Genomic DNA, 27,166 nt, shown 5'->3' with positions numbered 1-27,166 from the left:
GCTCCTCTTTCTCTCTTTCCACTTCCATTCCCACCTTCCTCCCTTCCCTTATGGTGCGGTCCACAGAAAACAAGTGGCCGTTACCACGGGTTTCCTTTCCTCTAAATCAATCAGTTTTCTTTGTTACAGGTTTTAGAAGTGAACATGTTTGGCCGTATATTATTGACAAAGACTGTATATATTCGGTCTCATTACTAGAAAATCTTGTGTGCCCCGAGATTACGGAATAAACTTATTCCACGGACTACCTAAGAAACACATATCAAAACGAAGATGAGTAATGTAGGTGTTGAAAAATGACCACTTATAAATCCATTATGCCCTCTCGACACTCGTCATTTCTTAACGAATTGCAGCCTGCGTAGAGAAAGTTCTTTGTTTCTAGGTGAGATTGCGTCACCGTTATACAGTATCAAATATCATGTTCGTTTAAACGTAAGATGGTTTGGTTTGTGGCGTTTATTTCTAGTGCAATTTGTACTAACGTTAACGAGCAGTCTAGTGCACGTAAATGTCTCCGGGAGGTCGCAAAAATATGTTTGAGCCCACCACTACAGCGCCCTTTTCGCTGTCGTGTTTCACTCCCATATTCCTCTCTTTCCTTATGGCGGGGTGCACGTTTACACCGAGGCGTGTTAAAGATACTGCGCTTTGCCTTTCTTATAAACCAATTACTATTTAGTGCTCTACATAATCTTATTTCTTATAGTAGATGAAGCTTTAAGGAAATAGTTTCTCTAATATATATATATATATATATATATATATATATATATATATATATATATATATTTCTATCGGCGTTGATAGGCCCCCGTCATGGCTAAAGATAGGCTCACAAATTCGCTCTAGTGGATTTCTGCTCTCCCGGTTTGTTGTAAAGCCTTGCCAGGTGCTGGTTTTGAAAGCCCGCCTTCCTATTATATCCGTACCACAGAACCCGTAGGAATCTACGTCTGTCCTGCATATTTGTGGTGCACATTGTAGCGAAAGCTACACTAGGCTAGTCAGCGATGCATTTCGAATAAGCTTTGCTTATCATTACTGCGCATGCGCCGCAACTATGGCACTTACTTGCTCCGAGGAACAGAAGGCGAAGAAGGAAAAAGAGAAAAGGGAAGAAAAGAAGCCGCTCAAATGAAGCAAGAAGGTTCAGAAGCTGCTTGAGGGACGGAATAAAAGCTTTGCATTCCAATCCAATTAGAAGACGGCAAGGAGAAGAAGCCGGTCAAGTGGAGCAAGAAAATTCTGAAGACACCAAAAAGACGCGCCGAATCACCGATCACACTATAACATTTGTAGCCAGCGCATCGGTGACGAGAACATTCGAGTCAGACTTTGAGAACAATCAGTTTGGTAGATTTCGCTACATATACCCATGCTTAACCGAGTTGAGCCGCCATCAATTTTGAGGCTTTGTTTTGATCCCTAAAAGCCTATAGGAGGCTGAGCTGTTGGGTAGACGTTTTCAAGTTATGCTGCTCCAGCGTAACACCACGTCTCGCTCGCAGCCAGCATCTCACCACGGCAGCGGGCCATATTTTGTGGTCCAATCTCAGCGCCGTTACGAGTTCCAGTATACAGAGATCACCCGTGTTCGAGCGAACCAGAAAGAAAACAACCTTTGGACGTTTACTACCGAGGTAATGGGACTTTCAGGTCAGCTGTAGGGCGGTGTGCATTGATGATACCAATCGGAGCAATGCTCTACCGTGGGCTTGTGGAGAATAAATACAGTCGATCCCGGATATATCAAGCGCAAAGGGCATTGCGAAATATTTAGATATATCCATATTTCGACATACAAACCATTGCAATAGATGAGCGCCTCTGTAACCCGGAAGCGTAAATCCAGTATAAACACACGCATGCGGGGCGTTTCTAGCAAAGGTAGACGTAATGACCGCTCACTGCTCACCGTAAGTAGGGCGACACGAGAAACGCACGCGAGCCCACCCCAACACCTACCGTCACCTCACACTAGGGGTCCAACGATGGCGCATTGGGCCCTCACCACGGAGACCTTGATGGTGACCTGCGTACACCATCCTGTTCCGCTTCGCACACGTGAACGCATGGTCCTAGTAATTGGTAAGGACAGATCACAGCGTCGCAGCTCGTGCTCCTCGCCCCTTGCGTCTCACGTCGCGTCGAAAGTGTGGACTTTGTGCTGGGGTTGACATCAGAGCTGCTGAGAACGATGGTTCAGGAAACGCCACTGGTGAACTAAGAGGTCCGATTTCACCCTAAAGGCAATAATAACAGAGATAAAATAGGCTACAATTTATTTCACTGTCTCCTCCTGCAGCGAAGCAGACCACGCGAAAGCCAACTCAAGCCTTCGGTCGGCAAGGCTGGGACCCCGCATAACAAGTGGTGCAGTGAAAGTCGGCGTTTTTGCATGGCAGCAGTACTGCGATCAAAACGAGCCCGCCGACCGAAGGTCACTTTCAGTCGGGCTCGACGGTTACCTTGTTATGCGATTTTACAGCGTTAGCGTTTGTAGCGTCTCCGCGAGCGAAATATGAGCATGGGCTCCATTTCGATACGCGTACATTGAAAGGGCACGGCGAGTCGTTCGATATATCGAAAGTTGAAAGGGGATATTTAGAGATTTCGATATAATTCACATCTATATATATCCGGGATCGACTGTAGTAGGAGTGCTAGGGGTGCCTTACGTAATGCTAGCGTAGGCGTTCGTTTACCTGAAGGCATTCACGGTATTTCATCTATTGACCAAAAGCGGGGGACCGATACGGCCGGCCAAATGGAGGAAATTTGTGAGGAGCCGAGGTAATCCCTACAAAACTGAAACCGTTTGCGCGGAAAGGCGAGCACCTGCCGAGAAAAGCAAGGGCCTGCGCTAAGAAAGAACAGAGCGATTTACTACAATTATGCTTAGCACAGCACAACGTTGAACTAGTTGTTTGGGATGCATACTGAAGCAAGTTGCAACTACACAGGAGGAGAAGCCGAAAAAAAGAAGAATGGCGCTCGTCCTTGTTTGTCCGGCTTGTCCGCGTGTCTCCACGCAAATTTATTTCTGCTATCTACCTCAACTTTCTGTTCTTCTAGTCTCTGCAACGTGATGCATATGTATTTATCTTCCTATGACGCCACCTGCAGCTCGACTGTTGCGCGCCGTGTGCATCGCAGGCCATATCTGCTGTCTCTCCACCTTGCCCTTTCCACCACACAATATTTGGTGCTAGCCCTTAAAATGGAAATTCGAGTAACTCAAAAAGCGGCCTCGAAACCCGGCTCTGCGATGATTAAAAATAATACTACACCCACCACGTAAAACACAAGTCCCTAAACCAAGCGGTGCATAATTGCCCTCAGTGTTTTAGATAGGCAATATCACCACAAATATAGTTTACTCAGATAATATTATTTAGCTCCTGTCCTTCTTTTCTTTCAATTCAGCTATAAATATATATGAAGTTCGCTAATTGCTACTTTGCACATTGAGCCGCCTATTTGATTGCAAGACACATCCTGACGCAAGTCTTTAACCTTCTGACATTCTTAAATTCATTATGCAGCTATGCAGCGAATTCACATTGTAGCTTATTACGAATAAACGCGGTACATTGCATTGTGGCAATAAGTTATGAGATGCATATTTTTCCTTAAAGATGATGGCCTCCTTCCCAAACCTAGTTGCGGCGTACACATCAAGCCCAGATCCAGCTTACTTGTGCCTGGATGCCACTATGACGTACTATAACGGCCTTGAAAAGGAAGACACCTACGTCTGGCATTTGAAAAGTCCTGTCGACCATCACACGTACGTATTCACCCTTCTCTCCCTCCCACTGCCTCTCTGATCTCACCCTAAATAGTTTATTTTAGCCACGCAATGCATAAGTTATCTTTGGAAAAAGTAGTATTTAAAAAAAATGAAAAACGGGCAGAAAGGCACTGCATGTACCCCTTTTCCTGTTCACGGTATGCGGGCTTCTTGTGCAAGCGAAGCTTGGAACGTAGTTAGGGTGAGTGATAATTAAAAAGGCAGCGCACTGTTTTGTATTCGCCTTATGTTCGGTGCTCCTGATGGTTATATGCTATTCACCATAAAGCGAAATGTCAAGGTCAAAGGACAAAGTATTTAAGAGTGGACGAAGCGGGGCGTCACCAGTTAATAATTATATTTTATTAATGATGTGCTACTATTGGTACGCACATTATTGACACCGTTAGAAGTGTAGTGGTGAATGTACCGGTTCCAAAGGAGATGTCGTCGACTTGTGGGCCCAGCTCACGCGGAAATCAGCTATCGGTAGTGACAGAACCCGCCGGGGTGGCGCAATGGTTACGGCGCTCGACTACTCGTCCCAAGGATGCGGGATCGAATGCCGGCCCCGGCGGCCGCTTTTCTATGGAGGCAAAAAGCAAGGCGCCTGTGTGCTGTCCGATGTCAGAGCACGTTAAATAACCCCAGGTGGTCGAAATTTCCGGAGTCCTCCACTACGGCGTCTCTCATAACCTGAGTCGCTTTGGGACTTTGAACCCCACAAACCAAACCTACCTGTAGTGACAGAAAGGGGTTGGCCATTTGGTGCCCAGCTTTCGCCGGTTCAAGACAGATAATGGGTCGGAGTAAGAGTATACAAGCGCAACAAACTTTACACACTTAAAGAGACGATACAAAGGAAATTGCATTAACATGGATACCCAAACAAGAGGTTGACAGAGGAACAACGCAAAACATGCATATAAAGAGGCTCTGATATAACACAGAGGCTTCACATCATATAAAAATTTACTAGATAATCAGAACAAACTCGAATTGTCCACCGGGCACTCTGGCAGACCGACGTCTGGAGAGTAAAGCTGTGGCTGTCCCGCGGACGAGCGCCGATCGTGACTTCAATTTATAAGGCGCGCCACGTCTGTCTGTTACGCCGCGCTAGAGCAGACGCGCATATATGCGTAACATCTATTGTAGGGTATTTCCACGGATGATTGAACAAAGGATGATCGGTCGACATTTTATACTTTCAAAATTTTGTACATTGCTGCCTGATGACTGCAAAGAAGTAACTGCAATTGGTTTTGCTGCCAAAACGTTTTTCGGGGCACATGAATTTATTAACCACCAAGAGGTGGAGGACCCCACCTATCTTCTCTGCTGTTTTGGCAAACTTTGTATATTAATTACACAAAATATATTCACGTTAGGTAGATGAAAATTGTTTGACTTCATATATGCATGTTTTTATTTTTATTTAGTTAAATTGGTGCTTTAGTTCAATTGGTATGTAGTTAAAATGGGTGCAGCGGTGGCGTAGCGGTAGAACATCCGCCTCACATGCAAGAGGACCGGGGTTCAAATCCCGGTGCGCACCGGATTAACAAAAAAATATCCGCGTGTCGATGGAATTTCATAAACAGGTTTGGGGTGCGACCTGATCCCGGTGAACACCTCCGGCAACGCACTCCCTCACCAGAACAGGAGTTGGCCACCCTGGTGCAGTAATTGGCCGCCACCTCTCATGATAAGCTCCACAAAACCCCGGCCCTCCGTCACCAGCGGCTGCAGAGCAACTGACCACGGCGGCGGTCAGACCTGTGACGCAACAGGGGGTGCTAAGAATGCCTGGCTCCGCTGGACAGTCCGCCATTGGAAACTGACCCTGGCAACGTTTAATGCTAGAACCCTAGCTAGTGAAGCTAATTTAGCAGTGCTGTTAGAGGAACTAGAGGCTATGAAATGGGATGTCATAGGGCATAGTGAGCTTAGGAGGCCGAATGAGGCATATACTGTACTGAAGGATGGGCATGTACTGTGTTATCGAGGTTTACCAGAGGGGCGACAACTAGGAGCAGGTTTCCTTGTCAATAAGTATATAGCGGGTAATATAGATGAATTCTATAGTATTAATAAGAGGGTGGCAGGCATCGTAATTAGGCTGAATAAGCGGTATAAACTGAAGGTTGTACAGGCCTATGCACCTACATGTAGTTATGATGGTCAGGCAGTTGAAAGCTTCCACGAAGATGTAGAATCGGCAATGCGAAAAGTAAAGACGCAGTATACTGTACTAATGGGCACCTTCAATGCATGCCAAGGTAGGGAAAAAACAGGCAGGAGACAAGGCAGTAGGTATGGCATTGATTCTAGGAATAGCAGGGGGGAGTTACTAGTTGAGTTTGCAGAGCGCAATAACTTACGAATCATGAATACCTTCTTCAGCAAACGGAAGAACCGGAAATGGACATGGAAAAGTCCTAACGGGGAGACTAAAAATGAAATCGACTTCATAATGTGTTCAACCCCCGCCATTATGCAAGATGTAGAGGTAATCGGGAAAGTGCGATGCAGTGACCACAGAATGGTGAGGTCCCGAATTAGCCTAAATCTGAAGAAGGAACGCTACGGATTAGTAAGAAAGAAACCAATCAACGAATTAGCGGTGAGGGGGTGGGCAAAAGAATTCAGGATCTCGCTACAGAATAGGTATTCAGCTCTAACCGAGGATGGCGACATTACCCTAGTAGCAAGGAACAATAACTTCAGAGATATCATTACTGAGTGCGCGGTAGAAGTAGGCGGTAGGATAGTTAGAGAGGATACCGGTAAGCTGTCTAAGGAGGCGAAAGAGTTGATTAAGAAACGCCAGAGTATGACAGCTTCCAATCCAACAGACCAGATCGAATTGGCAGAGATATCAAAGCTAATCAATAAGCGCAAGGTGGCCGATATAAGGAAGTATAACATGGAGAAAATTGAGCATGCTGTGAAGATCGGTGGAAGCCTTAAAGCGGTAAAGGATAAATTGGGCATAGGCAAAAACCAGATGTATGCGATAAGGGACAATGCGGGCAACGTCATCACGAATATGGACAAGATAGTCAAAGCAGCCGAGGAGTTCTATACAGATCTCTACAGTAGCCAAAGTAGTCAGGAACGTAATGAGATTGGCGGTAGAGAAAAACAGTCAGACGTTCCACCAGTGACGAAGGACGAGGTCAAGAAAGCTCTAGAAACTATGAAAAGGGGGAAATCAGCTGGAGAGGATCAGATAACTACAGATTTGCTGAAGGACGGAGGGGATATCGTGCTAGAAAAACTGGCCACCCTGTATACGTAGTGCCTGGTGTCATAGACGGCACCGGAACCATGGAAGAATACAAACAATATCCTCATTCATACGAAAGGGGACTCTAAGGACCTTAAAAATTACAGACCAATCAGCTTACTGTCTGTTACGTGTAAGGTATTTACTAAGGTAATCGCTAATAGAATCAGGACACCCTTAGACTGCAATCAAGCAAAGGATCAAGCAGGGTTTCGGAAACGGTACTCTACTATCGATCATATCCATACCATCAATCAGGTGACAGAAAAATGCTCGGAATATAACCACCCCTTATATATAGCATTCATTGACTACGAAAAAGCATTTGACTCAGTTGAAACCTCGGCGGTGATGCAGGCATTGCGAAATCAGGGGGTAGACGAGCCGTACGTGAAAGTGCTGGAAGATATATATAGTGATTGCACAGCAGCCATAGTTCTGCATAAAGAAAGTAACAAAATTTCCATAAAGAAAGGTGTTAGGCTAGGAGAGGCAATCTCCCCAGTGCTATTCACAGCTTGCTTAGAGGAAGTATTCAGAGACTTGGAATGGGAGCAGTTAGGGACAAGGGTAAATGGAGAATACCTCAGTAATCTGCGATTTGCTGATGACATTGCCTTGCTAAGCAACTCGGGGGATGAACTGCAAATAATGATTGATGACCTAGACAGTAAAAGTAGAAAGGTAGGCTTGAAAATCAACATGCAGAAGACTAAGGTAGTGTTCAACAGCCTCGGGAAGGAACAGCAGTTTACATTAGGTAGCGAAGTACTGGAAGTAGTAGGCGAATATGTCTACTTAGGACAGGTAGTGACCGCAGATCCGGACCATGAAAAGGAAATAACAAGAAGAATAAGATTGGGATGGAGCGGATTTGGCAAGCACTCGCAGATTATGACTAGCAGCTTACCGGTATCGCTCAAGAGGAAATTATACAACAGTTGCATCTTACCTGTACTCACCTATGGGGCTGAAACGTGGAGGCTAACCAAGAGAGTTCTACTTAAGTTGAGGACAACCCAGAGGGCTATGGAACGAAAAATGGTAGGGGTAACATTAAGAGATAGAAAGCGTGCAGAGTGGCTTAGAGAAATAACTAAAGTTACCGACATTCTAGCAGAAATTAAGAATAAGAAATGGACGTGGGCAGGACATGTAGTCCGAAGAGAGGATAACCGATGGTCGCTTAGGGTAACAAACTGGATTCCAATGGAAGGAGGAAAGCGTAGCAGGGGGCGGCAGAAAGTTAGGTGGGCGGATGAGTTTAAGAAGTTCGCAGGGGTGAAGTGGATGCAGCTAGCACAGAACCGGGTTAACTGCAGAAATTTGGGAGAGGCCTTTTCTCTGTAGTGGGTATAGTCAGGCTGATGATGATGATGATGATAATGCTGATGAAATTTAAGTTTTCTAGGTAGCCTTGATGTATCAACACAATTTCTCAAAATCGACCCTGGAAACGAAATTTTACCTAATTTGCAGGCCTGTTTTCAAAAAATATTTATGGCAGAGCAGCATAAATTTGAAATTATATTCTCAGCACTGTTATCTATCAAAAGCTAAAGCTTATATATATATAACATTTCAACACAGAGATACAATCGCTCTAATTTACAGAAAACAGCGAACAATGAAAACTTTTAATGGCAATTAAAAAATACATTTTGATATCTTTTAAATTTTGTCCATCTATTCTCCTCTGCCTCAGCTTTAGAAACCTTTAAAAACATGTATAATTTTGTTGCACTAGTAATTACGGGCACTTAAATAGGGCCCTTGTGCAAGGCGTAGCGCACCACGAAGATCTGAAGATTCTACGGCATTTGTATATCACCCACGATTTTTAAATTTTCGCATATTATTGTAACAGGGAAAAATATATTGCAAAGAAGATTAACGATATATACATTTAGAGACAGGCATTGAAGGCCCAGCGTTCGACGCACTTCTCTTCACCTTCCACAAACGAGCGCGCTACTTCGTCCTCATTGTTCTACCCCCTTAACAATATTGCATGTAGTCGTTTTTTGTCTCGAGGTTGCAAATTAACTGTGACAGATAAAGCAGTGAACGATTCGGAATCAATCTTGTACGCGTACAGTTTCTGATGCGCTGTATTATTGAGCATCACACAGACGTTTTTAGCAATCGTCTCCACCATAACAATGAAATTTTCTGAGGAAAATTAATAAAGTCCCCTTTTTGATATAATAAAGTTTGTCTAGGTATTCTCCTCCATTTCAGCCTTCAATATTATTAAAAAATGTGCAAAATATTGATGCACTAGAAGTTAGGGTCAGTCCAATAAGACCCTTACACAAGAATTTGCAATTGTTGTAGTTCCGACTTCTTGCACACCAAGTGTAGAAAATGCAAACAGGGTTGGACTTCAGGCTCTTAAAAAATGCCCAACAGAAAACGTATCGACGGAACTGATGACGTTAATATTGAGATGATATGTTCACTGGAGCGACCATGATTGACGTTCGTTTTACGAGGCGGCGCAGTTAGCACTCGTTTTCGCGTCTTCAGACTTCGAAAAAAATAGTAGCTCTCGGTTTAGCTGTCCAGCCCATGTGCACTGGAGCTTAACTATTCTATCAGCCCTTTGTTCGCCCCGCAACCAGAAGCCGATAACACGGAGGTGAAGGAAGCGAGATGAGAGTACTGTCGGGGAGCTTTGAGCGCCCGCTTCACCGGCGCGGGCGACAGTTGCTGCCGCATAAGGCCCTGCTGCTCCAGATGCGATCGGTGAAAAGCAAGAACGTGGCGCTGCAGTGGCAAAGCGAGGTATGGAATGCCAAAACAATAACAAAACAAAACTAGTGGCAACCGAATGCTCGCACCTATCTCATAAAACGGCATCCAGCCGGCCTGAACTGGGTCTTTTGCCGCGCGTTCAAACTGCTCTTCACACTTAATTCCGGCACGCTAGCTGGGACTGCATGGAAGAAACTGTAGTAGAGGAATGAAAATAATGCGCTGTCGAATCACTTGAATAAATGAATCAGCCCAGAAACACTGTTTTAATGAGGCAGCCCTCCATGATCTTGAAAAGTTTACCTTCTCTAAACATTATTTGGTATGCTTGCTTTCTCATTGAACATTATCGTATTTTTGTGTAACCGGAGTTAAGAGGTTGGGGATTGCGAAAATCGCCTTTGTGCGGCCCGAAGCCGTAGCGTATCAGGAACTCTAAGCGTACAAAACTGATTCTGAATAATTCCCTGCTGTGTCTATCACAGCTAATTTGCAACGTCAAGACAAAACATGTGTGGTAGTAACGATGGGGACGAAGTGGCGCGCTCGTTTGTGGAAGGTGAAGAGAAGTGCGTCTAACCCTGGCTCCTAATTGCCTGGCTACTTGGCGGTCTCTCAATGTATATATCTTTCATTCTCTTTTGTAAATACATTTCTTCCTGTTAAAATATTATGCCAAAATTGAAACATTGTGGGCGAATCACAAATGCCGTAGAATCTTCAGACCTTCGTGTTGCCTTGAACAAGGGCCTTATTGAAGTCGACGTAACTACAAGTGCAACAAAATTATGCAACATTTTTTTATTGATTTTGAAAGTTAAAGTAGAGTAAAAAAGATGGACAAAGGTTAAAAAAAATGAAAAATGGGGTTATTTATTTATTTATTTATTTATTTATTTATTTATTTATTTATTTATTTATTTATTTATTTATTTATTTATTTATTTATTTATTGTACCCTCAGGGCCAAAGGCATTACAGAGGGGAGTGGGTTAATTATGATAAAGAACAATGAATATAATGCAGTGAAAACAAGTAGTACAAAATAAAATTCCTCAGGAATAAAACAAACAACATTCACAAAGCGTAAATAACATAAAATCAATTTACACAACACAGTGGAAACAGATATAACATATGATCAAATTCCTTCAGAATAAACATTGTTAGCTATTGCGTCATGAAAGGTTTTGTTATCTGAAATGGCTGCAGTATCGGGGGGAAGGCGGTTCCATTCCACAGATGTGCGGGGAAGATATGAGTGAAAAGAAGATTTGGTGTGGCATGTTCGGATGCCAACCTTGTGGCGGTGATCGATGCGATGTGAAATGTATTCTGGGGGTGATATGAAACAGTCGTGAAGCGCAACGTGATGATATAGCTTGTGAAATAGCGTTAGGCGACCAATTTTACGGCGAGATTGTAACGGTGGGAGTGAAACGTTAGATTTCATGGTTGTGATGCTTGCCGTACGATTGTAATTTGAAGCAATGAAGCGGACGGAATTATTTTGGACTAGTTCCAAGGAATATATGAGGTTTTCATGTGTAGGGTCCCATATTGATGATGCGTATTCAGGTTTAGGACGTATAAGTGTTTTATACAGTAAAAGCTTAAGAGATAAGGGAGCGGCAGAGAAATTCCGACGTAGGTATCCTAACATGCGGTTAGCGTTATTAATAACGTAGTCAATATGAATAGACCATGTTAAATTTTGAGTGATATGAATACCTAGGTACTTGTATGTTTTTACCCAGTCAAGAGGAGTGCCATTAAGATAATATGAAGAAAGAGCATTAGATGCACGGGAAACACGCAAAGCTTTACATTTATTAATGTTTAATTCCACATTCCATGCATTGCACCAGTCCGATACCAAATTGAGGTCTGACTGGAGAGTGTCAGTATCGTTAACTTTATTTATTTCCCGAAATATAACACAATCGTCAGCAAAGAGGTGAATGTTAGAGGATATGGCAGAAGGAAGGTCATTAATATAGATTAAGAATAGAAGGGGTCCGAGGACCGATCCCTGTGGAACACCAGATAGCACGTTAGTAATCGGTGAATCAGTGTCATTAGCATGTACAAATTGCCAACGGTTAAGAAGGAAAGATTTAATCCAGTCGAAGACGTTAGGATTGAGATTAAGATGGCTCAATTTATGTAGCAGCAATTTATGACATACCTTATCAAAAGCTTTGGAAAAATCCAAAAAAATGCAATCAGCAAACGATGAGTTGTCAAGTATGAGGTATAGCTTATCAGTAAAGGCAAGTAATTGAGTTTTACATGAGTATGTTTGACGAAAACCATATTGCGCAGGTGTGAAAAATGAATTCTCATCGAGAAAGGTAACGGCATGCTTGAAAATGATATGTTCTACTAATTTGCAGCATGTGCTTGTGAGCGAAATGGGACGAAAGTTTTGAGGGGAGTGCTTACCACCGGACTTGCGAATTGGAACCACCTTCCCAATTTTCCAGTCGTTAGGAAGGCTTGCTGTGTCGAGTGACTGTTGAAAAAGTTTGGTTAGTATAACTGAACTATAAGCACAAGTATTTTTTAGGAATTTAGCGCTAATCGCATCGAAACCAGGTGAAGAATCATTTTTTAAAGAGTCAATTTTTTGGCTACGCCAGGTGGCTCGATTGTTATAGGTGGCATTGTCGGGAACCTGTGGTGCTGTATGTAAGGCAGATTAACGCTTGAAGGGGATGAAAAGCTTTCAACGAATGTGTCATTCAGCACGGAAGCACAAAGATTACTGGGGATACGTTTACCGGAGGCATCTTGTAGTCTAATTAATGGATCATTCGCCGAGTGTATAACGCGCCAGAATTTCCTAACACTCGTTTTCAAAATAGTTGGTAATGTGGTAGACAAAAAGTTATTTTTTGTTAGTTTGATCGCGTTGACGTAAGCGTCGGAAGCAGACTTGTACTTCGCCCATCGCGAGTTAGATGGTGAAAGCTTCGCGCGGCGGTATAACCGTTTCTTTTTGTTAGATAGTGGTCTGATGTAAGAGCTGTGCCAAGGTGCTTGTGGATTAGAGGTGACGATGCGCTTAAGGATATATACTTATCAGTTAGTTCGTGAACCTTCGTTTTGAATGATATCCAGTTTTCCTCGACAGAGCAGTAGCCAAAGTTTGCAATAAAGTAATCAACAAATATGCCCAGTTCATGGTTAATAGCGGCAAAGTTGGCGCGATTGTAATCTAGGATGAATGTTTTTTATTTTTTCCGCTTTTGGACGTGGTATATTAATGAAAAAATATGCGGTAAAATTGCGGTAAAATATTGTGTAATTGTCCTCAGAAGGTTTTCTTACCCGCTGTTTTCTTGAAATTAGCGCGACCGTATTTCTCTATTACAACATTAAATAAATATACACTTTGGCTGTTTGCAGATAACTATGCTGAAAATATTGTGTCGTATCATGCCTGCTCTGACATAGGGCTTTTTGAAATAAAGGTCTGCAAAGTAGGTAAAATGTCGTTTCCTGGATCAATTTTGAGACATTTTATAAAAACATCTACACTACCCATGTAAGCAAAAGAGAATACAAATAAAAACATGCATATATCTAGTAAGACACTTTTCAGCTACCTAACATAAACATATTTTGTGTAATTCAAAACCAAATTTGGTCAAACTAGCAAAGAAGATAAGCGCAGCACTCCACCTCTTCTCATTGCTTCTAAAAAAATTTCGACAGCAGAAACGATTGTTGATCTCTTACTTCTAGTATTCTCGCAACAATATATAAAATTTTGAAAGAAGTATAAAAGGTCGACCGGCCATCCTTTGTTCGATCTTACGTGGAACACCCTGTAGAAGCGTCCTGTTCTCCTGCCGCCTAGATGCGCGTCGTCATTGGTCAGCTTGGGCAGAACTTCCTGAAGACGACGAGCTCCTTCTCTGCCGCCGGGTTAGCCATGATCGCCGCCGAGTGATGAAGAGGGGGTGGCGCCGATGTGCTCAAGGCTACGCGCTGTTCTCGCCCCGAAAAGTAGACATTTCTATGTTGTGGAACGCTCTACGCAGGCACCGCGCGCGCTTCCTTTGCGCTGCGTTGACTTCACGAAAATTTGCTCCAATGTCGTCGACACAGGGAAAGTAGTCCATCCTTCACTTTACTATCAAATCAAATCAAACGAAATAAAGGTTTATTCGTCTGTATGCATACACATTCATAATTTCTGATTCTCCTAAACACATTTTGCTTGTTGGCTGATCAGGCAGCAGGTGGAGAGTAACATTATATGCATACATTTCTTGTCAAAACAGTCATGCTAACAAAAAAAAGTCTGTCAAAACAAAACAGCACGTACGAAAGAACTCAGGCTATACACAAGGCAATACAACTGCTCACCAATTTCTTATGTCAACCATTATCTTACACTTGTTATTTGCAATACATATGTCATCAGGTATTTCATTAAAGACAGCTGGTACGTAATAATTGCGCATCTTTTTCCCGTAGTTTGTAAAAACACGTGGCTCAAGAAATAGTTCCGTTTTTCTCAAACTGACATCTTTTTTTACAGGAGTCTTATATCCATTTGAATAATATTACCGAGTTAACACAACAAAATCAAACAGCTCACAAATCTGAAGGATGCTTAACTCATCATATTTCCTTTTCATATCAATCGAGTGTAGTTTGGTGCCGTATGATATAGTGTTCACTATTCTTTTTAGGATAACATTTAATGATTTTTTCTTGTATTCGGAGCAGTTACCATATACACTAATGCTATACCTTAAAATAAGTTCTACTAAAGAAAGTGAAGCGGAGATCTACGAAGGTGATACATCATGACGCAATAGCCCTTATCTTTCTAGACAGGTAGACGATGTGGTGGGTCCACGTGAGGTATACTGGTCAAAGTGGATGCCAAGGTAGTGAACTGTTCGCTCTATTTTCATAGCTTCTCACTTGCGCTGGAAACAAGAGGATGAGTGTAGATAGAGTAGTTGGTTTAAAGTAAATATTTTGTGGGGGTTTTTAAAGCATGTCAATCTTCTTTTCTTAACGTTTAAAAAGATGAAATTTTGCGAGAACCAGTCAACTACTTCACTTATATCTATCTGAAACGATTCAACGCCTGTACGATTATCAGTACTTTGAAGTGCCAATGCTGTATTGTAGCGTAATGAAAAAAATTTGACTTAAGATGTAATAAACCCAAATCTGATACATAAACATTAAAAAGCAGTGGGGCAAGTGTACTTCCTTGAGGTACACCGAATTGAAATTGTTTTGAATCTCCATGCGTAATATCAAGCATCACACACTGAATCAGAATCAGAACTTTATTTCAGCATCGTTACACAATGCTGCGGGTGTAGGCAAAAAGCCTTCTGGGGGCTTGACGAGACCTACACCCAACTGATCTGAAAAATAATTGACAAAAGACTTGTTAAAATGACCGCAGAATCCAAGTGAGCTTAATGTTTCAAATAGCAGCGTATCGTCTATCGTGTCAAATGCCTTAATCAAGTCCAGAAATAAGGCTAACACAATATGATTATTTTCTTGTGCATTGTAAATAAAGTCAGAAAATTCTTCCAGAAGTCTAGTTGTATTTCTATTCTTTGTGAAGCCAAAATGCGCAGCGTTGTTCAAAGAGTTTTTTTTTTTTTTCGCAAAATGATTGTATAACAAATGCAACATGCTTTTCCATAAATGTGCTATTGCTGACAATATTGAAATGGGCCTGTAGTTTGTAAAATTGCCTTTCTTTCCTTGTTTGTAGATTGGCCGGACGATAGATATTTTAAGTTCTTCAGGTTCATCACCAGTTTCGAATATGCCATTCAGTATGTTCAAAGCCCTTCTTTTAAAACGTCAAAGTTTCCGTGAATGTCTCTTAGACGAATGCCATAATATCCATGTGGCTTGCACTGCTTCATTCTGCATATAATTCTTCAGAGTTCGTCCACTGATGTGAGTGGCAGATATGCTGTATGCGCACATGCTCGTATCTGTCGATGTGGTACAGATCTACTGACTGCTGTGTTTCGCAAGTTTTCTGTTATGTTTACGAACACATCATTAAATTTATCACAGAGCACTTTCACGTTTTCCTTTGGAAAATTGTTCTTTACTGCTTCACTTTACTGCTTCACAATGCATCCCTTTAGTACGTTATACCATCGGCCGCAGTCGTGAGGATTATTTGCGTGAGGATGCTTTCAAGATATTTAAAGTCAGAAAGCGAGAGTGTTTAATAATGGGCACCAAGTCCACACCCATTTTCATTTTATCCTACTGCGTTATGCGACCTGGGGCGCTGTCAGGCGAAGGACCATCATGTATGCTGCCCCAGTTGACATGGGTGACCTAGGTGCAAAGCACTTATTTAAAACATTTCAAGTTGCATAAACCTGCCTGCGTGTCCTATGGCCACCGTGTCTACAACGAGGGATTCAAGGCCAAGTGGCCTAAATGGCTAGATTCCAATCACACCCTTACGTCTCAATCCTAAAGCCCGAGTAGTCTGCGGCCGCCAGACACTTCATTATCACAACGATCAAATTTGTCTCAATACCTAGCTATCGTTTCTGCTCTAAAATGTAGGCAAATGCTCAGCGAACAGGAGGCCTAAGATAGCAAATATCGTCTTCTGGCATCGCTTCTGGTCACCACTGAAATCCGTTTACGCCCTTTAGACATTATGGCAACCGCTTGATCGTTTGCAGGGCACCTGCTGATTGGACATGCTGTCTGGAGTAGATATGAAATTTCTGCACACTGCATATTTGGGCTTAGCAATCTTCGCCTATTAAAAAACGCGACGGGGCGATGACGTGCGCTCTTCGAGATACATACCCCTGGATTACCTCTATCAATTAAGGACTACACATACACATTGATGTTTGGAGCTGGAAGACTTCCTCTTTAGAGTTTGGCCTGATTCTTTCCAGCGTCGTGAAGGAAGCGGAGTTTGATATCGTGGAGGGACCCACGTCGGACCGAGTGTACTTCGTGCTTGACGAAAGTGAGTATATTGAAATGTTAACTGTAGGTATGTCAAATGTGCGAAGCTTTCAAAAAGCGAACCTAACGTTCGTCTATTTAAGCCGCTGATAAGAAGAAAATACATAAAAAATAAATAAAGGGAGTGCGAAATTTTTTGAAGCACTGAATAAAATACACTAGAGTGACGCGAATTCCTGAGTGTTGCTGGCGCTGTTGGGACACTAGGCGCGCCATCGTTTTAATTGTTTACATATTTTTGTACTAATGAGGGTTTAATCTTGTGTTTACTTTATTTATTTTATATTTTTATTTCCGAGGACAGTTGTGATTAGCTCACTCGATTGGGACACGGAAGGATGGTAGTTCGAGTCCTGGCGTGCCACGTTTTTTTTTTCTTCTTACTAATGACACGACGTTATGCTGTACAAGGAGAAACGTGAGCCCGTTTGCCGGAGGTCGTTGTAGAGGAGCGCGGAACGCGCTCGGCTGGACAATGATGGAAGGCGGAGGGAGTATTGACGTGGACACGATTTTGTTTCCTACTAATGAGTTAATGAGGAGACGGTGTGGTGACACACTCTACTCGCAGTTTACGGTGACAGGCGTTCAAATACCACTGAGGAAAGAAAAACTTTCGCTTTAAATGTCTTCTTTTTTTTCGATGGTCTTCGTAATGCCTGGAAGCACCAACATATCTCGACGTAGCATACGATGGTCCACTCCTTCGGCGGACAACATTCTGTCAAGAACGTTTCATGCGAATAGGGGCGTGCTAGAGCAGAATGCAAGGCATTTGCTTGGCGGTGCTTATAATGTCCACACATGATTTAGCAAGTTACGCGATATGGCAACTTTATAGCAATTCGGGAAACTTTAGCGCATCTGCCACTATACGTGATCTCGCTATCATTTGGAGTCCACAAATCTTGACAGTCAATTTTAATCGTTAGGCGGCGCCGAATATTGCGAGATACCGTTATGCATACATTAAAGACGTCCCCTAATGTAACCATGGGCATAAAATCGTATCTTTGAAGTTATTCGCTCGCTCGCATGCAGTAGTTAAAGCAGCCTTATGAAACAAATAGGAACGTTTTGTACTTATCATCAATATCAACGAGCCTCTCGACGAGACTTCATCGAATATATTGATTGTTATAGCTGAACTTTCCAATATGTCAAAACGTTGCGCCCATGCACAAATGCCTGTCGAAATAAGCGGCTGTAATTAATTTCTGGATACGTGCACTAACGTACATTTCGCCCCTCTCTTCGAACGGCGTGTCGTGTTAGTTTGCTCCCTCTTATTACCAGCATCCAAAATAAACTTTATTTAGAGATGGCATGATGGGGACATTCAACTTTTGTCCAAAGTACTTTTTTGGTCAAGATCACTGCTGCGTCTTTTGGACTCTTTAACCAAACAACCAGATTTTAAGCCGCCCTACAAGAGTGACACTGCTCATTCAGATCTATTACAATGTTATTGGTTTTGTCAGAATATCAATATGTGCATGGAATATTCAACAAAATATTCGATTCAAATTTAAACCGACCGTATATACTTGAGTTTCATCCTGTTGTTTTATACCTGCAGAATTCGTATTTGATGTTTTACTGTAGCCTAGCTGTACTATTTGTGCTGTATTTATTTAAAAAAAATTACAAACATCGTTCCATCCCCCACGTACAGGCAAACGTTACAAATATTTCAAGGACAGAGGCCGGGGTTGAGTTTTGGAATAAGTGATATGTTTTATCAGCATGATCAGTATTGATAGTTCCAAGTTATATGTTACCTGAAAACGCTGTATTTTGCTATCGGTGGTTAACAAGTGGTAAGCCTAATATAGCAGAATAAATAGTTTTGTTCACAGACATTCCTCTGTCACGCAGGCCTGTAAAAAAAGCAGCCAAATTTTTCTCGCGCATGTTATTTGCGACCAAACAGTCGGTGAATATATGCCAATAACCATGCTGTGTTTTTACAGCAAATTTCAACAAAACAAAAGTTAGAATACTGCAGAATATGCTCAGGAGAAATGTGAAACCTAACCCTTACAGCTGTTCTAGCTACACTTGACGCATCATTAATTTTTTACACTTTTATTTTTATTTGTTTCATATAAAATATTTATTTTTGGCATACTATTTATTCATTTACTACTTTTTGTTCAATTTACTCCCGCGCTGTTACGTTAGACTAGAAGAATTACGGAACCGCTCGTAGGAGGTCAGCGCTTATATCGCATGTTTAGGTGCAGGAGACGCATCGTGTTCTCACTGTATTTTTTTTTTTCCACGGGGTTCAAACTGGGAAAAGGTGTATTGGTACAAACCTTCTCTGGTCGGTCAGAAGCGGCATCTCGGTCGGTCTCAATTGTCACATCGGCAGATTGTCTCCCGTTCCGTATTTTTGCACGACCAGAAAGAATTGCCTTTCCGCATACTCATACATATGCGTCTAAGGAATGCTTTATAGAGCTGTTTCCTGTAGAAATTTCACTCCTTTAGCCTTTAAGCGGTATTTATCGGAAGTTATAACTTCGCTCCACATGATTAAGGTACCTTATAGTCATGGCTCAGGACAAGATACCCTTAAAGGGCAACGCCGGCAATTTTCCAACTATACTGAGTTAATAATTTATATTGCTGAAGGCTTGGTTGTTATAGTGCGTGATTGCATTTCTTACAACATGCAAGTATTCATTTTAAATACGCAAAAAGCTTGAAATAACATTGAAACTCCCGCGCGGAGCCCCGAAAGCAGTGCTTTACGTAACATGGGGAGTGCACTGCCGTGCAGCCAAGCCGCGCGCACCCGCTGCCGTTCTGTCGAATTGTGCGAATGTCATTGGTTGTCATGTAGGGCACCATATAAAACGTACTATTTGATGTCGGCTAGTCCGTCCTCGATTCCATCTGACTATGATAGACTCTTCATTCAGTTTCAAGTGAAAAACAAAATTGCAACCTAAGCAGTCCTGCCCGCATGCATGAATAATGAGGGAAGAACGAGCTAACGATATTGAATGCGGCTAAATTACGGCCGCACCGGATGCTGCGAGCTTAGCGCAACGATGCTGCCCGTGACAGCACCGGACAACGTCGGTCTGGCCTTGAGCGACGCCCTAGTCGTTCGTCACAATATAGGCATATGCTGTTTCACATCAAAGCCGCAGCGGACGGCGCTTTAGAATTTATCAGCGCTATAGTAAACGGTCTATTGGTGGAACAGCCTTGCTCTCAACCCAATTCTCTCACAGAAAAGAAAGATGAAATTTCTGCGACGCCTTAGCAGCGGAACTAGAGAAAGAGATCGGATGAACGGAGCCAGACCGGCAGCTGCGGCAGGAATGCGCTTTTATCGCTGTTGTCACCAGAATCTAGTCGCAGATCAGCGACCTTCAGCAAGGGTTACTTTTATATTAATTTTTCCAAGTGTGTATTATTTAGGAGATCAACAGATTTTATTTTGCTTTTTTATTCTTATAGTGGCTCGAAACTGCGTCCACCGTACTGGCACCAACGGGACGGCAGGCAGGTTAGTGTAATGTGTGGACTACAACCATCGCCAGGTACTCGAGAGGCCAAACTTCATCAGAAGCATCCTGTTTTGGTAGCAGTCCCGCGTACGGTCTTACATAAGAGAGGGCACCGGAACGCAGGATTCAATATGCCGCGAAGCTTCTTGTACATGGGCAATCGGCTGTAAATCACTGCGTTTTATTTCGTTGATTATTTTCTGCACCCAATAACACAATGCTACCAACCACCTATTGCTGTAAACAGTAAGTTTGAGCCGATACAACTAGACGCTGATTCCAGGGTCTGTGCTGTTTTCAAGCAAGTTGTCTGCCGTTTCTGCGGTGTGTCAGGCTGCTTCCGAATAGCGCTGTCATACCCCTGCGCCGTGCCAAGACCACCGCTTAAAATAGTGCACATCAGGATAAGCGGCGCCACACCGAACCCGCCGCGCCCAGTAGGGTCGCTGCATTGTCGCCGTCATCTGCTCGATGCTCCTTCAGAACTGTGACGTCATCAAGCAAACTGTTGGCCGTAAAAGTTTCTCTTTGGCACCGCTAGTCGCGAGTACCTGAGCGCTGTTTTTAAAATTACTTTGCGGGAAAACTAAAGTGTCCTCAAATATGTTTTTTGTAAGCGTAACCTTGACGTTGAGTAGAACGTGTGAGGCAAATTTTGTTGAGATCTTTAGCATCGAAAAATTAGCGGAGTTGCCCTTAAAGGGTGAAGAAAATGCTGGTAAAACCCTCTGCAATGGCATTTTGTTCAACCTCCACCCAAATACCCTCTAAGTAAAAACATGGCTTCATCTGAAAGGTACCTTCGTCTTATTGTTATTTATTGCATTCTTTTCTACTAGAACAATTCTAGTTGTAATAATGTTTCTAATAGAAAACGGTTATAGAATGTTGGAGCGCTATTTTACAATGGGATGCCCTTCAGAGAGCCTTAAAATCTTCAGGTCAGGGCTCATGGCATTCACTATCTACCGAAAAAAAGAAAATCATTGAGTACATATGCGATATGAGCATTCGTCTGAGCCTCCACAGCCGTTGAAGCACAAGAATGCAGGTCACTCTCGCCGATGTAAATGTTTGCTTATACGAGAACATTTAATTGTAAGTGCGACATATGTGCAGGAAGCTTTCAGAACTCAGCCCGGGCGGCCCGAATGGCTCAGCCTGTTTGATATATTGGCCGCAGTGAATAGGTTTAAGAGCAATGCGAAAATAATGTTTGGTGCTTACCCTGTGTTGTTAAAGAAAACTTTGTACTGCATTTACATTAACGCTGGTAACAAAGAAAATCGTAGAAATAATGTAGTGGTAGCGTCCTCGGCTTAGTCACGGAAGTATAGTGGTTCTGTTAGGGGCATAGACACAATTTTCTTCTTAATAATATACATTCATGAGGGAACACTGCGGTGGCGCGCTCTGGTGACATGTTCTGATGGCGATAGTCATGGGTAAATATGCTGTAACACTAAAAAGATTTCACTGCAACTCATACTCCAGCGTATGTCCATGTATAATATTGCATATGTGTATGCATGCACAAAGATGTAGTCCTTAATTATATATTGCTTAAACAAGGTTCCTCCTAAGCTCTTTAATGAATATTGTGGAATAATTGTGGAATGCGCAAGGTTGAGAATGATAATGACAGGGTTTCACCTAACACTGTTATCAGGAACACATGATGTGCACATCGAGCCTAACTAATACGCATAAAAGCAAACCGCTTGGTCTGCATAGACTCTCCAAAGGCTCCATACATATATGGTGCAAGTATATGTGCATGCATCTATAAATTGCAAATATTCGCATATCCCAAGGGAAGGAAAGCGTAGCAGGGGGCGGCAGAATGTTAGGTGAGCGGATGAGGTTAAGAAGTTCGCGGGGGTCAAGTGGATGCAGCTAGCACAGAACAGGATTAACTGGAGAAATATGGCAGAGGCCTTCGCCCTGTAGTGGGTATAATCAGGCTGATGATGATGATGATTCACATATACGCAGCACACTTTGTACTTGCTGAAGGTGCAGCGAATTTCAACCCAGGTCATATGCAGGCTGCAGCACACGCTGATTGTTTGACGGCCTTATATTCTGCCTCCTTACTAGGGCTCCCCTACCATTCCCTTACGGCCTGCGCTGCCCGTAAGGCCCTTCCTGCCTGTTTTCGTCGCTTAGCATAGTGGTTCCACTGCCTGGTTCACGATTGCTAGACAAGTACAGTGACCTCCATTTTTATGCTCTTTTATAGCTTCGTGTTCCGCTGCGTTCAACTGCTTTTCTCGGGCTTTGTAGACGCAGTCAGCAGCCTCGCTTGCTTATAGCTTTTTTTGTGATTTCGTGAATCAGTTTCTCTGTGGGCACAACCGAGGAATAATATTCTTTGTTGTACGGGCCGTCTAGCTATGTATTTCTACAGGGCAGTTCGTTGCCCTTGAACATTTTTCGTTTCATTCCGAAAATGCAGGCTACTACCTATAAATTTGTGCTAGATACATGAATGGTTACCGAGGGTAAGAATTCTTATGAGTAAAGGCATTTCCGCTTTATTCTATGCGTACAAGAAGAACTGAAGGCATCAAACGATCAAAACTAACAACACTATAAGGACCGGTGCTTTATCCTATGAGATCCGCCGTCCGGCGACTTACTCGGAAATGGTTTGCTTTGAGAGGACTATTGAAAAGGAATTTCGCCCTTGTCTAAAACAAAAGTACAAAGCTGATGGTGATCAAAGCTATAATTCACGGCACTGAAAAAAAAACAAAGAGTTAAATTTTTTCGCGGCTCTGCCATAATTGCACTACCTGTCTTTAATTATGCTGTAGCGCTAATTAGCGATTGCGGAAACGCAACATGTACCGAAGTAGCTCAATGTTGATCTGCGCGAATGCCACATTTTCCCTCGGATATGTAGCTGATTTCATCTGCACACTGAATTCTGCCTAGAAAAAAAGGTCGTTCGAATAGAATGAAGCTCAATTTTATAGTTATAGCATTCGAACAATATTCAACCCTTCTTGTAATTCCCCTTTCAGATGTTTGTCGCGTCTACAGCGCATACTACAATTATACCGACTACGAGAAATGCGTCGTGTCTGAAATCCCTTACAACAACGAAGACCGTAAGTAACCCTCTAGCAACATTAAAGAGCTTTACTGCCGTGTTTTTTTTTTCTGCAAACGAAACATGGGCAAAATGATTACGCGATCGTGCAAAATAAAAAACTAAATAGAAAATTGCCGGGACCGCTCTAAGCGCGAAAAGTTTGATTGCGATTTGATTTGATTTTTGATGCGGATTTGATATGATGCGGTACATATTAAGCATGTCAATTAATTTCTACAGAAGGAGGCCCCACGGTAAGAACCGTCAGGGGAGCCTCCTGTGAATAAGTGCAACAGTTAAAGCACAAATATAAGACAACAAAACAGGATAAGTGCACAGAAAGGACCTAAATGGTAAAACAAATTTTTTAAAAATGCAAGGAATGTATGAACAAAAGTCAGTGTAAACACAAATACAATTATACAAAGCGATCACAAAGTAACCAATACCGGAATAAGGAATAAGGAATGACAAAGAAGGGAATGAAATGTTATCAGTAAATAAAGAAACAAAATCAATATAAAATACTATGAAGACAACTTTGTCATAAAAAGGGCATAAAAATCTCGGGCACTAATCACCAGCAGTAAAAATAAAAGAAAAGAGAAGAATAAAGAACGGAAAGAAAGAAAAAAAGAGAAGGAACGATTTAGCACGCCTAAACCTAAGTAGGCAAAGCGAAAGCGCGTGATTCCTCCATAGATGTCTACGAAACACAATGACACCCCAGACGGGTCTAGACGACACGAATGTGTCGAAGGCACTTTGAAGGGGGAAGTCCCGCAGGTGATGCAGATGGCCAACGGCGGCGGTGTGGAGAGAGGGTAGGGAGAAGACTGGGAGACTGTGTGGCATTGTTTCAGGCAGGTTATATATTTGTGTAGATATGTACCGCTATGAATGAAGTTTGCCAGCTGTGTGAAGAAGAAGCAGGTGTGTGATGTAGAAGTAACAAAGCAGCAGAAGATTCGAGCACCGCCCACTCCGTGCACCGCACGTGGGAAGAAAAATCGGGCAGCGGGCAGGCCACACACCGTTATTCACGCGGCTGAAGGTCCGCTGAAGGTCAAACTGCGGCGTACGCGAAGCGCGGCGCAGCTAGCCTCGCTTGAAAAAAAAAAAAAACGCGTTAGATGTTCAGAGGTCATTTTTGAGCGCCTAATTAACTCCGGCAAGTAATTAAGAATGGAAGTTTCCTAATTTTTAATTGTGTTCACTTTTTCAGAAATTATCTGCTAAAAGGGTCCCACGCTTAGAGCAATAATATAGCGTCTCGCGATGCTTGCGTTACAACGCAAACGGTTCTTTTTGTGTTAAGTGCGAAACAAAACATCTAAAGACAATACATGTATTGGACGCCTTCGCACTTCTCTTAAGTTCGTCATTTCAGCTGCAATTAATTATATACTTATGCTGTCCATCTTTCAGAAAAAGGCAACTGCACAGGGTGAAATCATTGACCTATCTAAGCAGTCTTTGCAAGCAAATGCTTTAACACAACAATAAGTTTGGTCTTTCCAGGCGAAGCAAAACTTGGATGTTTACTTATGTTGTTTTTTTTAAAAGGAGCACAATGGACATTTTCAGTATAACATATACCTCACAGTGCCCCTTTCACAGACTCTTTCGGAGGGTGTTTCATCTACCACAGCGCATGTTATGTGCACGCTTTTGAGTCACGAGAGTGTTTACTTAGACACAGAATTAACAATCATCGTCTGTAACAACATCAATGATGAACTGTTAAAAAGCAATAATATCACTTGGGTACGCAGTAATATTGTCACGCAGCGAAGATGACGTGACTGATGGACAAAACGCTGGGAGAGAGAAGCAGGGCAAGTTCAAATGGTGCACGGTATCGCAAGGTAACAGTGCACGTTTTGCGCGAACCGGTCTTCAGTAATGTTCTGCGCTCCTCACAATATATTACTAATACTTGATGCATTCATGCTATGCCTTTATTTATTCGGAACATTTTATGCCACGCCAAGCGATATTCCATTCGAGTATCATAATTTTATAAACCCACAACCACTGCATCATGAGCAATTCTGAGGCCGCATTGGGGAAAAGGCGAAAATGAGCGACCGGAGACAACGGAAGCCACGACTAAGATGGGCCGTCACCCGGTAGTTGACCTAACCGTAATCTATGTTACCAGCGAACAAGTGAGAACCGCCGAGCTGGAGAGATCTTCAGGGAAGGTTTATAGCTATTGTCTATAAGAGCCCCGCTCTGGAACCCGCGCTTTTAGACGACTGATTTCGCCAACTACAACCCTAATACTATTCGCGCGGCAAGAGCAAAAAGCACAGCACCTTTTGAAATATTACAGGAATATATTAGATGCAGCGACCTACACACCTTTGTGCAATATAGAGAGCCTAAAAGCACGAGCCACAATGGTAAGTATTTAATATTAGCTAACAGCCATATTATGTGCACCACCTTTGAGCTACATATTCTTATGCATGGAGCCGATGTCACTTTGGCGTCAAAAAGGGCACTCATATAAATAAGAAATATTTTCATTTTATTATAATGTTGATTTTAGTTTAAATAGTCTGTATACAACATTTCTATCTGAAATATTAACCTGCTTTTCGCAAAGAATTACTTTTCTGCTAGTGAACTCTAATTTAACCATCCTTCTTCGTCCCTTTCTGATTCTGTTTGCATTGTTTTACGTCATGTGGCAAAATGTAGCGTTTGTCTTTTGTTTCTCCACTGTACCCCTATAAAAAAGGAAATTTCCTCAAGTAACACGGATATATCATCCAACACACGTGCTTTTAAGGGAGAATTTTAAACTAAGCAGCTAGGAACGCGTATAATTAAACGCCTATAACTCTCGTAATTTGCATTCTTATGCATCAAATGCAGACAGCGGTTCTGTATTTGACAATGTAAAGTTATTTGACACATTTTCCGGAATATACTGACCGCAGCACGGTCACTGTATAAACGTGTAATGGATGAAAGCCACTTCAATGCGCTTTGAGATGCGTACTATTTACGTACGATATCTTGAGCCATATTTCAGAATAAAAATTTATAAAGCAGACACGCCTTCGCTGATTACAGCTTTCAATTTTGCAATATAATTTTGTGTCATCAAATGTCAAAAAAACTTGTTTACTTAATTTTAACTCAAACTGTTCTAATCAGTTATCTCAAATATCAAGCAAAGTTAAAAGACCAACTAAAGTTTACGCGCTTGAACAACCAAGCGAATAGTGTGCGCTTAACAATTACGCAGGAACCAAAATGTGACAGATATCGCGAGAACCCAGCCCCAACGGTCCTTCAGACAGGAGGGTCATTGTCCCTGCCTTAGGGTGAAATAAATTCCGGGCATTGAATACTAAAGGATTACCTTAGAGGGCGTAGGGAGCGGTGCGCTCAACCATGCGATGATTTCCGTTCGATCTCAAACAATCGGCATCACTACCGCAAGCCATCTGACGACGGTTTGTTTGCAACGTGTCTTTGAATGTGCTTTGAATGAATACTTGATTCTCACGCGCCTTATATAACCACCTTGCATTTTCCTGGTTTTAGTTTGTATCCTGTGGGTTACGAAAGATGTTGTGGACACAATACCTGAAGATTGCCTCTCCGCCTACCACGCCATGTGTCCAGAGGCGTACCGCGCCTATGACAGCGATATCTGCGATGCGTGA

General features: G+C 42.5%; 1 protein-coding gene across 1 annotated transcript; it reads left to right on the top strand.

The window, feature by feature from the left end:
* Positions 1-1,994: 1,994 nt before the first annotated feature.
* LOC146177677 (uncharacterized) lies at positions 1,995-27,166 on the top strand. Its single transcript, XM_084581615.1, has 5 exons — positions 1,995-2,091; positions 3,622-3,793; positions 16,781-16,854; positions 23,410-23,496; positions 27,045-27,166. The coding sequence occupies exons 1-5, from the start codon at positions 1,995-1,997 to the stop codon at positions 27,164-27,166; spliced, it is 552 nt and encodes a 183-aa protein (XP_084437741.1).

The sequence above is a fragment of the Amblyomma maculatum genome, chromosome 10 (assembly GCF_055883805.1).
Source record: "Amblyomma maculatum isolate TAMU_Amacu chromosome 10, ASM5588380v1, whole genome shotgun sequence".
Lineage (NCBI taxonomy): Eukaryota > Metazoa > Arthropoda > Arachnida > Ixodida > Ixodidae > Amblyomma > Amblyomma maculatum.
This window is presented reverse-complemented; position numbering and strand designations above follow the sequence as displayed.